This window comes from Perca fluviatilis, chromosome 8 (genome assembly GCF_010015445.1).
Source record: "Perca fluviatilis chromosome 8, GENO_Pfluv_1.0, whole genome shotgun sequence".
NCBI classification, from domain to species: domain Eukaryota; kingdom Metazoa; phylum Chordata; class Actinopteri; order Perciformes; family Percidae; genus Perca; species Perca fluviatilis.
This window is the reverse complement of record NC_053119.1, coordinates 365,334-379,511: the sequence shown is the minus strand read 5'-3', so window position 1 is coordinate 379,511 and position 14,178 is coordinate 365,334. Positions and strand designations below refer to the sequence as shown.

Genomic DNA, 14,178 nt, shown 5'->3' with positions numbered 1-14,178 from the left:
ACTACTTTCACCCAGGAGGTGCGTGTTCCATCCCCGGGAGCTAGCCTCACCCATCACTAACTTATCTCAGTTAGTCCGGGTTAAGGACCCGGGTCACTGGGAACATTAGACTCCGTTACACACTCTCACATTACACCAACTTTAACCTCTCTGTTATTCATTTTTTTACACTAAAACTTTATTGTCCTGTTTCTGAGTCACAGGACTCACACACACACACACACACACACACACACACACACACACACACGTTTACATTCATAAACACATAAATATAAAATATAAAGTGTAGTTTAGTCTGTAATAAATCAGCAATGTTGAAAATCCCCCAAAACTCCAAAGAAATGAAGTTTACGGCTATAAAATGTCAGAAGATAGTGAAGAGACGTCGTCCTAGTTTCTCATTACATTTTGAACATTAAACTTTATTATTCTGTCTCAGAGTTACAGGACATGTTGACATTATGAACATTAAACTTTATTATTCTGTCTCAGAGTTACAGGACATGTTTACATTTTTAACATTAAACTTTATTATTCTGTCTCAGAGGTACATTTTGAACATTACTTTGACTTCTGCTGACGTATCACAGGCAGAAGGATGGGGATTTAGGAGACAGACAGACAGAAGGATGGGAGTTAGGAGACAGACAGACAGAAGGATGGAGAGTTAGGAGACAGACAGACAGAAGGATGGAGAGTTAGGAGACAGACAGACAGAAGGATGGAGAGTTAGGAGACAGACAGAAGGATGGGGAGTTAGGAGACAGAGACAGAAGGATGGGGATTTAGGAGACAGAAGGATGGAGAGTTAGGAGACAGAAGGATGGAGAGTTAGGAGACAGACAGAAGGATGGAGAGTTAGGAGACAGAAGGATGGAGAGTTAGGAGACAGAGACAGAAGGATGGAGAGTTAGGAGACAGAAGGATGGAGAGTTAGGAGACAGACAGAAGGATGGAGAGTTAGGAGACAGACAGAGACAGAAGGATGGGGATTTAGGAGACAGACAGACAGAAGGATGGAGAGTTAGGAGACAGAAGGATGGAGAGTTAGGAGACAGAAGGATGGAGAGTTAGGAGACAGAAGGATGGAGAGTTAGGAGACAGACAGAAGGATGGAGAGTTAGGAGACAGACAGAGACAGAAGGATGGAGAGTTAGGAGACAGACAGAAGGATGGAGAGTTAGGAGACAGAAGGATGGAGAGTTAGGAGACAGACAGAAGGATTGAGAGTTAGGAGACAGACAGAAGGATGGAGAGTTAGGAGACAGAAGGATGGAGAGTTAGGAGACAGACAGAGACAGAAGGATGGAGAGTTAGGAGACAGACAGACAGAAGGACGGAGAGTTAGGAGACAGAAGGATGGAGAGTTAGGAGACAGAAGGATGGAGAGTTAGGAGACAGAAGGATGGAGAGTTAGGAGACAGACAGAAGGATGGAGAGTTAGGAGACAGACAGAGACAGAAGGATGGAGAGTTAGGAGACAGAAGGATGGAGAGTTAGGAGACAGAAGGATGGAGAGTTAGGAGACAGAAGGATGGAGAGTTAGGAGACAGACAGACAGAAGGATGGAGAGTTAGGAGACAGAAGGATGGAGAGTTAGGAGACGGAGACAGAAGGATGGAGAGTTAGGAGTTCATCACATTTTTGGGGGTCTTTTCTGTCTTTAATGGACAGGACAGCTAGGGGAGAGAGAGAGAGAGGGGGAGACGTGTGTGTGTGTGTGTGTGTGTGTGTGTGTGTGTGTGTGTGTGTGTGTGTGTGTGTGTGTGTGTGTGTGTGGTCTTCTAGAGACTCAGCGTTAGTGTAACCTGGATGCAGCTGTCATGTTTGCTCTCTCTAATGTTTCTCGTGTGTGCAGAGCTGCTGTTGATGTCTACAGACCAACTAAAGAATGAGCGTCCCTCAGACTCTGAGGATGGGACCAGGGCTACCGGAGGCAGGATCTAGGTCAGGACATGTCCACCCACACACAGCTCTGTGACAGCTCTGTGTTGTTTCTTTTAACGTGTGTGTGTTTGTTGTGTGTGTCAGACATCAGATGGTGCTCTGAAGAAGCCATGGGTAGCTGCTTAAGCTGTCCAGAGAAAGAGTCAATTCCAGATAATCATCAAAGTAAATTTAAGGTGAGTTGGAGTCCTTCAGAACACACACACTCTGGATTATTCTCTCTCTCACACACACACACACACACACACACACACACACACACACACACACACACACACACACACACACACACACACACTCTGGATTATTCACCTTCACACACACACACACACACACTCTGGATTATTCACCTTCACAGACACACACACACACACACTCTGGATTATTCACCTTCACACACACACACACACACTCTGGATTATTCACCTCACACACACACACACACTCTGGATTATTCACCTTCACACACATACACACACACACACACACTCTGGATTATTCACCTTCACACACACACACACACTCTGGATTATTCACCTTCACACACACACACACACACTCTGGATTATTCACCTTCACACACACACACACACTCTGGATTATTCACCTTCACACACATACACACACACACACTCTGGATTATTCACCTTCACACACACACACACACTCTGGATTATTCACCTTCACACACACACACACACTCTGGATTATTCACCTACACACACACACACACTCTGGATTATTCACCTACACACACACACTCTGGATTATTCAACTTCACACACACTCTGGATTATTCACCTTCACAGCACACACACACACACACACACACACACACACTCTGGATTATTCACCTTCACACACACACACACTCTGGATTATTCACCTTCACACACACACACACACACTCTGGATTATTCACCTTCACACACACACTCTGGATTATTCACCTTCTCACACACACACACACACACACACACTCTGGATTATTCACCTTCACACACACACATACACTCTGGATTATTCACCTTCTCACACACACACACACACACACTCTGGATTATTCACCTTCACACACACACATACACTCTGGATTATTCACCTTCACACACACACACACTCTGGATTATTCAACTTCACAGATACACTCTGGATTATTCACCTTCACACACACACACACACACTCTGGATTATTCACCTTCACACACACACACACACTCTGGATTATTCACCATACACACACACACACACACACACACACACACACACACACACACACACACACACACACACACACACACACACACTCTCTCTGGATTATTCACCTACACACACACACACACACACACACACACACACTCGCTTACACACACACACACACACACACTCTCGATTATACACACACACACACTCTTGGATTATTAATTTACACACACACACACACACTCTGGATTATTCATTTACACACACACACACACTCTGGATTATGCACCTACACACACACTCTGGATTATTCACCTACACACACACACACACACACTCTGGATTAGTCACCTACTCACACACACACTCTGGATTATTCACCTACACACACACACACACACACACACACACACACACACACACTCGATCATTCATCTACACACACACACACTGGATTATTCACCTACTCTCACACACTCTGGATTATTCACCTACTCACACACACTCTGGATTATTCACCTACTCACACACACTCTGGATTATTCACCTACTCACACACACAGACACTCTGGATTATTCACCTACTCACACACACAGACACACTGGATTATTCATCTACACACACACACACACACACTCTGGATTATTCACCTACTCACACACACACACACTCTGGATTATTCATCTACACACACACACACACACACACTGGATTATTCATCTACACACACACACACTCTGGATTATTCACCTACTCACACACACAGACACTCTGGATTATTCATCTACACACACACACACACACTGGATTATTCATCTACACACACACACACACTCTGGATTATTCACCTACTCACACACACAGACACTCTGGATTATTCATCTACACACACACACACACACACACACACACTGGATTATTCATCTACACACACACACACACACACACTCTGGATTATTCACCTACTCACACACACACACACACACTCTGGATTATTCACCTACTCACACACACACTCTGGATTATTCACCTACACACACACACACACTCTGGATTATTCACCTACACACACACACACACACTCTGGATTATTCACCTACTCACACACACACACACACACACACTTTGGATTATTCATCTACACACGCACACACACACACTCTGGATTATTCACCTACTCTCACACACACACACACACACTCTGGATTATTCACCCACACACACACACACACTCTGGATTATTCACCTACACACACACTCTGGATTATTCACCTACACACACACTCTGGATTATTCACCTACACACACACTCTGGATTATTCACCTACACACACACTCTGGATTATTCACCTACACACACACTCTGGATTATTCACCTACACACACACACTCTGGATTATTCACCCACACACACATTCTGGATTATTCACCTACACACACACACTCTGGATTATTCACCTACACACACACTCTGGATTATTCACCTACACACACACACTCTGGATTATTCACCTACACACACATTCTGGATTATTCACCTACTCACACACACACACTTTGGATTATTCATCTACACAACACACACACACACACACACACACACACACACTGGATTATTCACCTACTCACACACACACACACACACTGGATTATTCACCTACTCACACACACACACACACACACACAGGTTTATTCACCTTTATGCCAGGGTACAAAATTAACTCTCACCAAGCTCCAAATGTGGGCATGTTTCCGTCTGGTGTGTAAATGTCAGAGTGCTGCCAGTCACACGTCAGTTAATGTTTTCTGTCTTTGTTTCGGTGAAGCTGCAGCTGCTTTCTTCTTTTCTCCTCTGACTTAAAAACTGTGATGCAAACGCACCAGAACACCAGCCACGTGCCACTTCTGTCTCCTGATAGCTAGCGGTTGCCTCCGTCTGAGTAAGGAGCCAGTATGTGGAAAGTGTTGTCTCTAAATCAACTTGTTTTTTTAGTTTGTAAATCCTATTTTTTTACTCTCTAAAAAATCAGTTTTAGCAAACTGGAGCTGCTGCAGCTAATGGCCAGAGCTCCCAGTTAGCTGAAATGCCAGTTATGGGGGCATGTTCTAAGAGGGCCTTTGTGCCTCTTAACAGACACAAAATGCAGGTAAAAATTGGCCGGGTTTCTCCTTTTAAGCCAAAGAGCACCATGTCCTGGGACCTTTTTAAGCCAAAGAGCACCATGTCCTGGGACCTTTTTAAGCCAAAGAGCACCATGTCCTGGGACCTTTTTAAGCCAAAGAGCACCATGTCCTGGGACCTTTTTAAGCCAAAGAGCACCATGTCCCGGGACCTTTAAGCCAAAGAGCACCATGTCCCGGGACCTTTAAGCCAAAGAGCACCATGTCCCGGGACCTTTTTAAGCCAAAGGGCACCATGTCCCGGGACCTTTAAGCCAAAGAGCACCATGTCCCGGGACCTTTAAGCCAAAGAGCACCATGTCCTGGGACCTTTAAGCCAAAGAGCACCATGTCCTGGGACCTTTTTAAGCCAAAGAGCACCATGTCCCGGGACCTTTAAGCCAAAGAGCACCATGTCCTGGGACCTTTAAGCCAAAGAGCACCATGTCCCGGACCTTTTAAGCCAAAGAGCACCATGTCCTGGGACCTTTTAAGCCAAAGAGCACCATGTCCGGGACCTTTAAGCCAAAGAGCACCATGTCCCGGGACCTTTAAGCCAAAGAGCACCATGTCCCGGGACCTTTAAGCCAAAGAGCACCATGTCCTGGGACCTTTAAGCCAAAGAGCACCATGTCCTGGGACCTTTAAGCCAAAGAGCACCATGTCCCGGGACCTTTTTAAGCCAAAGAGCACCATGTCCTGGGACCTTTTTAAGCCAAAGAGCAGCATGTCCCGGGACCTTTAAGCCAAAGAGCACCATGTCCCGGGACCTTTAAGCCAAAGAGCACCATGTCCCGGGACCTTTAAGCCAAAGAGCACCATGTCCTGGGACCTTTAAGCCAAAGAGCACCATGTCCTGGGACCTTTAAGCCAAAGAGCACCATGTCCTGGGACCTTTAAGCCAAAGAGCACCATGTCCTGGGACATTTAAGCCTCTGTATTTGTGTGGTCGTTGACCTGTCTCTGACTGTTCTCTAATTCTCTGTGTCTTTGTTGTTGTGTACCTGTGCAGGTGATAAACGTGGACGACGATGGGAACGAGTTGGGATCAGGTGTGATGGAGCTGACCGATGCTGAGCTCGTCCTCCACACTCATCGCCGTGACGACGTGCGGTGGCCTTACCTGTGCTTACGGCGCTACGGCTACGACTCCAACCTGTTCTCGTTTGAGAGCGGACGCCGCTGCCAGACGGGTCAAGGTGCGTGTTAGAGGCTGGGAAGCGAGCAACCAGCAGGAAAGAAGCATGTGTGACCTGCTGCTACTCCACGCCTTAACGCGGCAGTTTCAGACTCAGCTTCACTAAGGGCCAGACATGTAGCGTTCATTAACATGCTGTTATTAATCAGAAGTCAAATATCTCACTGTATTACTGAATCTTTCATATAGTCTTTGTCTCTTACAGTTTGGTTGACATAAAGCCCTAAAAAGTCAGCAAAAAAGTTCCTTTAGGCATCAGAGAGTTTAGCAAATCAAGCAAAATAATGATTACATATTTTACATCCTGAACATAAACCTCTCTGCTTCTGGGGGATTTCTGAGTGTTGCGTATTAACGCGGGGCCAGGCTAGAAGTACCATATTTTCCGGACTTTAAGTCGCACTTTTTTTCCTACTTTGGCAAAAACATTACCGTGTACAGCCATGAGAGGGTGCTCTAGGCTTGTGACAACTAAAATGCTTCTCCTAAAGACAACGGAGAAAGAAAAGAGATAACAAACTGCAGGTATTAAAATATGCAGCCGAAAACGGTAATCGAGCAGCTGAAAGAAAGTTTGAAATGAGGGAGAAACTTCTACTGCAATGAAGAAAACAAAGAAAGCTAATCGGCTAATTGCGGGCTGAAAGCAAGATGGCCAGAGCTGCAGGAATGAGTCCACAGATGGGTGCATGCTTCCGGGAGGGGCTGGTCAACGGAGCAGTTGCGTCTCCACGCCCTGGTAGTTGTTCTGTGTGCTATTGTGTAGCTGAATAACTGTTAATGTGTTACGGTAACATACCGGACACCTACCGTATTCAGCCTGTTGTTCTGTGTGCTGTTGTGTAGTTGGCAGATGAAAAAGGCTGTTTTTGGTATTGGATTTTGTGAAATAAATTTCTAAATAAATGTGACTTATAGTCCAGAAAGGGAGGAGGAGCTAGAAGTACGTAGGAGGGAGGAGCCTGGCTAGAAGTACGTAGGAGGGCGGAGCCTGGCTAGAAGTATGTAGGAGGGAGGAGCCTGGCTAGAAGTACGTAGGAGGGAGGAGCCTGGCTAGTAGGAGGGAGGAGCCTGGCTAGTAGGAGGGAGGAGCCTGGCTAGGAGGAGCCTGGCTAGTAGGAGGGAGGAGCCTGGCTAGTAGGAGGGAGGAGCCTGGCTAGAAGTACGTAGGTGGGAGGAGCCTGGCTAGAAGTATGTAGGAGGGAGGAGCCTGGCTAGAAGTACGTAGGAGGGCGGAGCCTGGCTAGTAGGAGGGAGGAGCATGGCTAGTAGGAGGGATGAGCCTGGCTAGGAGGAGCCTGGCTAGTAGGAGGGAGGAGCCTGGCTAGTAGGAGGGAGGAGCCCCGCTGAAGTACGTAGGTGGGAGGAGCCTGGCTAGAAGTGCTGAGGGAGGGAGGAGCCCGCAGAAGTGCATCAGGGAGGGAGGAGCCTGGCTAGAAGTGCGTAGGAGGGAGGAGCCTGGCTAGAAGTGCGTAGGAGGGAGGAGCCTGGCTAGAAGTACGTAGGAGGGAGGAGCCTGGCTAGAAGTACGTAGGAGGGAGGAGCCTGGCTAGAAGTACGTAGGAGGGAGGAGCCTGGCTAGTAGGAGGGAGGAGCCTGGCTAGTAGGAGGGAGGAGCCGCGCAGGGAGCCTGGCGTAGGAGGGAGGAGCCTGGCTAGTAGGAGGGAGGAGCCTGGCTGCAGAAGCACGTAGGTGGGAGGAGCCTGGCTAGAAGTATGTAGGAGGGAGGAGCCTGGCTAGAAGCACGTGAGGAGGGACGGAGCCTGGCTAGTAGGAGGGAGGAGCATGGCTAGTAGGAGGGATGAGCCTGGACAGGAGGAGCCTGGCAGTAGGAGGGAGGAGCCTGGCTAGTAGGAGGGAGGGAAGCACGAGGTGGGAGGAGCCTGGTCAGAAGGAGGGAGGAGCCTGGCTAGAACGTAGGAGGAGGAGGAGGAGCCTGGCTAGAAGTCTGGAGGGAGGAGTGGAGCGAAGCAAGGAGGGAGCGTGAAGCGAGGAACACAGACTAGAAAGACGGAGAGGGTGCCTGACACAGACACAGACAAAACCAGAAATGGACATTGCATAGGAACCGTTATCCAAGTCCCAAGAGCCCTGGCTGTCACTGTTTCTCTGTGTAACAGTAAATATTATAACGTATAAGCTGTCTGTTTTTTTGGCCCGTGTTTTTTTTTTTGGCCCCAACATGAAAAGAAACAAAATGAATAGGAAATTAAAGAGAGTTTGGAGCGAGGAGATGAACATGCTGAAGGAAAGGTGAAGACAGACACAGCATATTTAGAGGGAGGCTGTGCTGGAGCCCAGCCACACTCCTACAGGTACATACACACACACACACACACACACACACACACACACACACACACACACACACACACACACACCCCCAGAGACGCACGGTACACACACACACACACACACACTCCTACAGGTACACACACACGCACACAGACACACTCCTACAGGTACACACACACGCACACAGACGCACACACACAGACACATTCCTACATACACACACACACACACACACACACACACACACACACACACACACACACTCCTACAGGTACACACACACGCACACAGACACACTCCTACAGGTACACACACACACACACACACACACCTACAGGTACACACACACGCACACAGACACACTCCTACAGGTACACACACACGCACACAGACGCACACACACAAACACACTCCTACAGGTACACACACACACACACAGACGCACAGACACACTCCTACAGGGACACAGAGAGACGCACACACACAGACACACACACACACACACACACACACACACACACACAGAGAGACACACACACACACACAGACACACACACACAGACACACTCCTACAGGTACACATACACACAGACGCACAGACACACTCCTACAAGGACACAGAGAGACGCGCACACAGACACACACACACACACACACACACACACACACACACACACACACACACACAGAGAGAGAGACACACACACACACAGACACACACACACACACACAGACACACACACACACACACACACACAGAGACACACACACAGACACATGCAACTGAAACTGTGCTACAGCTAACGGTTTGCGTGTTTGTGTGTGAGCAGCGTTGGGGTACTCGGTGCCCTCGGTTCCTAACGGTGTGTCCAGGATCCCGTCTGTGGGCGAGGCCCCGTCTCACCCCTCCAGCCGCCACCCGTCGGTGGCCAGCACCCGTCTGCCCTCTGTGGGGGAGGAGTCCACCCACCCTCTGCTGGTGGCCGACGACGCGGTGAGACACACACTTCCTGTTCCTCATAGCAACAAGGATCGTTAGTCCTCTTCAGTCAGGGGACACAGCCCTCAGATTATTATTCTGAGGGCGTTTTCACACCAACAGCCTTTAGTTCGGTTGAATCGCACTAGAGTTCGTTTGCCCCGCAGGTGCGGTTCGTCAGGGCAGGTGAGAACGCGGCATTCGCACTCGGGTGCGCACCAAAAGTGGACCAAACAAGCGCACCGAGACCTGCTTGAAGATGGGGTCTCGGTACGCTTTCAATCGAACTCTGGAGCGGTTCGTTTGTGGTGAGAACGTGATCCGTATTCGAACCGCACCGACTACATGTACTCCTCCAGTCTGAGCTGATGTCTGTAGTGTGTCTAGCAGTCTGCGATGCAGCAGACTGTAGCAGCTTGCAGTGTTTCTATCGCAGAAATAAACTGCGGTCAAGCTCGCCGTCCGTCACTCGTATCTCCGTGGTCAAACCAGCTGCCGCTAAAGTTGTAGACAGACGCCGACAGAGCGACGTCTCGGTGACCAAAGCAGACGTAGTAACGTCTCTCGCCAAACTATGTCTGATCATTTTAATGAAATGCGCTGGTTTAACCACGGAGATGCAAGAAATATGCACTAGTCCAGAACACAGGACCTTCTTCCTGTATTTACTTTCTTGCTCCCGCCCCCAGAAATGTATCCGACCAATAAGAGGAGTGGACGTTCTTGCCTGATTTGTAATGACGCATTTTGGTACGCTTGGATTTTTCCAGGTGTGAAACCAAACCAAACCGACCGAGGGCAAATCGCTCCAAATTTACAAACTCACCAACTGATTCCGACCAAAGCAAACGAACTACAGGTGTGAAAACGCCCTAAGAGTCTGACAACATTATGGGATGGATCCCTACAGAGATAGAGCTTTTAGTTAAAGAGTAAGATCCTTTTAGTTTAACATGAAACAGCCCCGAAATCACCATCACCAAACAGATGTTCACAAGTCATTTTTTGGAAGTCAAGTCTCAAGTCTTTGAGGGGCAAATCCAAGTCGAGTCTGCATCTCCATCTGATCTGTCCCTAACACTGTATTGTTAAATCTTAATAATTCAAAGCATGTCCTGTAGCTCCAGCCAGACAGTCCAGTATCAACATCAGCTGTAGGAGAACGTTATGGGGTCTACTGAACACCTCCCTCTAGCCCTCGGACCTGGTGAAATATTAACCTATGTCTGTCTTACTCTTTAACTAAAAGGTCTATCTCTGTAGGGATCCATCCCATAATGTTGTCAGACACTTAGAATAATAATCTGAGTCTGTCAGCAGCAACAACAGAACTTTTAGTGACTCTAACTGCTGCTGAACATTAGTCCTGTAGGGTTACATTACAGCTCGGTTCTGGTTTAATACTGGACCAGTTTCACAGATTGTTGTTCCATCAGACACTCAGACACACACACATGGAGACAGAGAGTCCAGGGTGAATAAAACAAAGTAACCCTTTTAATTGCCACCAGTTCAACAAAAGCTTTTCAAAATAAGATATAGGAGTCCTCCAATAATTACCTAAAACATTTGAATGTGACTTTAAGTTTTTTGGCCCGTGTAAAGCCCTTTGTCCTGCTTATGAATGGTGTTTATAACGATAATGTATAATAACCTTTCTAATAGAGGTGTGAATCTTCACTGATCTTTCGATTACGATTATCATGTCTTTGATCAAATCCATGTTTCTATTAAAGCCATGCAGGATATTTAATTCATAGCTTTTCAAGCTTCAAAGACAAAACATTCTGCAGTGCTCTAATACTGAATAACTTGGATACATCAAACTATACAGCACTGAGCACATGGCACTTCCTGAATGTGTTAACATACCAGAATATGTACAACAGAAATGTTGTCAGGCCTACATCACATTATAAACAGAAATAATCGATTATGAGCCGGCCGATTATCGATGCAGCATCGTCCATGTCCACAATTCCATGCATCGATTATTTGATTAATTTCAACACCTCTACTTTCTGATAATAATCTGCTGTCTCTGTGTGCTTAAGAATGGGGTAATAACCTTAATGTTAATAATAATTATTATAATATAATAAAATAATAATAATATAATAATAATAATATAATAATAATAATAATAATAATATAATAATTATAATAATTATAATAATAATATAATAATAATAATAATTATAATAATAATATAATAATAATAATAATATAATTATAATAATAATATAATAATAATATAATAATAATTATAATAATAATATAATAATAATATAATAATAATAATCATCATCATCTGCTGTCTCTGCAGGTGCACACGTACGTGAACACTGTGGGTCTCCTGGAGGAGCAGCCGAGCCCGTTGACTGTGACCACGCCGCTGGAGAGCCCGGCCTCGCCGCAGTCTCAGTGTCCCCCGACCCCCACCTTCCCCCGCCATCGCTGCGAAGCCGCCGCGACGCGCAGGTGCTGCTGGAGCCGGCGGGGTTCCGGCCGCCTTGGCCCCGCCGGTGCAGAGGCAGCTGATGGAGCAGGAGAAGAGGCAGCAGGAGAACGGCGAGCCGCCACAGACCAGCGGCGAGCCGCCAGAGACCAACGGCCACGCCGAGGACGATCAGGCGCCACCGCCGCAGCCCGAGGCCGCAGCGCCGCCGCCGCTCGCCAACGGCTCCACCACCTCCAATCCCTCCGCGGCGCCGCGGCGCCACCGTCCGCCCCCCCTCACCCCCGACCTGCAGAATGTCAACAACTCGGCCCAGCGGCGCACCGCCCTGCTGGACTACGAGAACCTGCCGGCGCTGCCGCCGGTGTGGGAGGCCAGGAAGGCGAGCGCCGAGGACGAGGAGAACGTAGCAGACGCCGCGCCAACGGCTACGGGCACGGGCGCCGCGCACGTCCCCACGCGCCGCACGGGTTCCCACGGCGCTGCAGCACTCCTACTCCCACCCGCTGTCCGCCGCGCTCGAGTCCTCGCACAACTACGTGAACACGGAGAACGTCACGGCGCCGCTCAGCGCGCACCGGCCCGACACAGCGCGGCGCCGCACGGACGCCGCCACCGTCTTCAACTTCGACTTCCGCCGGCTGCCGGCGCACGCCGAGCCGCCCAAAACGCTGAACTACATCGAGGTGGAGATGGACGCCGGCGCGGCGAACAGGGGCGCGTCCGACGGCAGCAACCCGCACACGCCGCGCACGCCCACCTCGCCGCTGCCGCCCAGCACGCCCACCCGGCGCACCGAGCTCTACGCCCTCATCGACATCGAGCGCACCGCCGCCATGTCCAACCTGCAGAAGGCGCGGCCGCGGGACGACGGCACCTCGCGCAAGACGCGGCACAACAGCACGGAGCTGCCGACCAAAAGCACCGCGTGACACGCACCTGCCACTTCCTGTCAGAGAGGGGCGGGGCTTCTTTCTGCCACTTCCTGTCAGAGAGGGGCGGGGCTTCTTTCTGCCACTTCCTGTCAGAGAGGGGCGGGGCTTCTTTCTGCCACTTCCTGTCAGAGAGGGGCAGGGCTTCTTTCTGCCACTTCCTGTCAGAGAGGGGCGGGGCTTCTTTCTGCCACTTCCTGTCAGAGGGCCGGGGGCCCTTCTTCTCCCACTTCCCTGTCAGAGAGGGGGGGCTTTTCTGCCACTTCCTGTCAGAGAGGGGCAGGGCTTCTTTCTGCCACTTCCTGTCAGAGAGGGGCGGGGCTTCTTTCTGCCACTTCCTGTCAGAGAGGGGTGGGGCTTCTTTCTGCCACTTCCTGTCAGAGAGGGGCGGGGCTTCTTTCTGCCACTCTTTCCTGTGAGAGACAGACGGAGACAGACTCCCCCTGAACACGTCTTAATGAGATATATTGACTTGCTGCCGCTCAGACGGACCTCGGTACTCGCTGCGCGGCGGTGTGTTGCCGTGGCGATGTAATACCTCTCTGGGTAATGTTAATAAGACTTCCTCTTTATATGGTACACATCAGTATTACTGAACAAAGCATTCCATTTAGCCTTTTATACGATCACTACATGCTGCTGTAACCACACGGTACAATACGTTATGTCTCAATATGTACAGTAGACTCTGGCACAATAAATGTTCTGTGTTTATATGTACTCGCCGAGAGGACGCTTCGTCTCCTTATCTCACCGCACACACTACTACACACACACTACACACACACACACTACACACACACATCTACCGCACACACTACTACACACACTACTCACACACACACCACTACACACACACTACTACACACATCTACTGCACACACTACACACAACAACACAACTCTACACTACTACACACAAAAACACACACACAACACACACAAAACTACAAAACAAACAAACACACAAAACTACACAACACACTACTACAACAACACACCA

General features: G+C 48.7%; 1 protein-coding gene across 1 annotated transcript in view; it reads left to right on the top strand.

The window, feature by feature from the left end:
* Window positions 1–13,378, top strand: part of LOC120563703 (fibroblast growth factor receptor substrate 2-like) — a 14,757-nt gene extending 1,379 nt beyond the window's left edge. Inside the window, 10 exon segments of the mRNA XM_039808063.1 lie at window positions 1,862–1,950; window positions 2,035–2,126; window positions 6,327–6,513; window positions 6,598–6,629; window positions 9,376–9,382; window positions 9,638–9,801; window positions 12,113–12,197; window positions 12,200–12,280; window positions 12,283–12,695; window positions 12,733–13,378. Coding sequence (XP_039663997.1) covers window positions 2,061–2,126; window positions 6,327–6,513; window positions 6,598–6,629; window positions 9,376–9,382; window positions 9,638–9,801; window positions 12,113–12,197; window positions 12,200–12,280; window positions 12,283–12,695; window positions 12,733–13,176 — 1,479 coding nt within the window. The 5' untranslated portion in view covers window positions 1,862–1,950; window positions 2,035–2,060 and the 3' untranslated portion in view covers window positions 13,177–13,378.
* The last annotated feature ends 800 nt before the right edge of the window (window positions 13,379–14,178 follow it).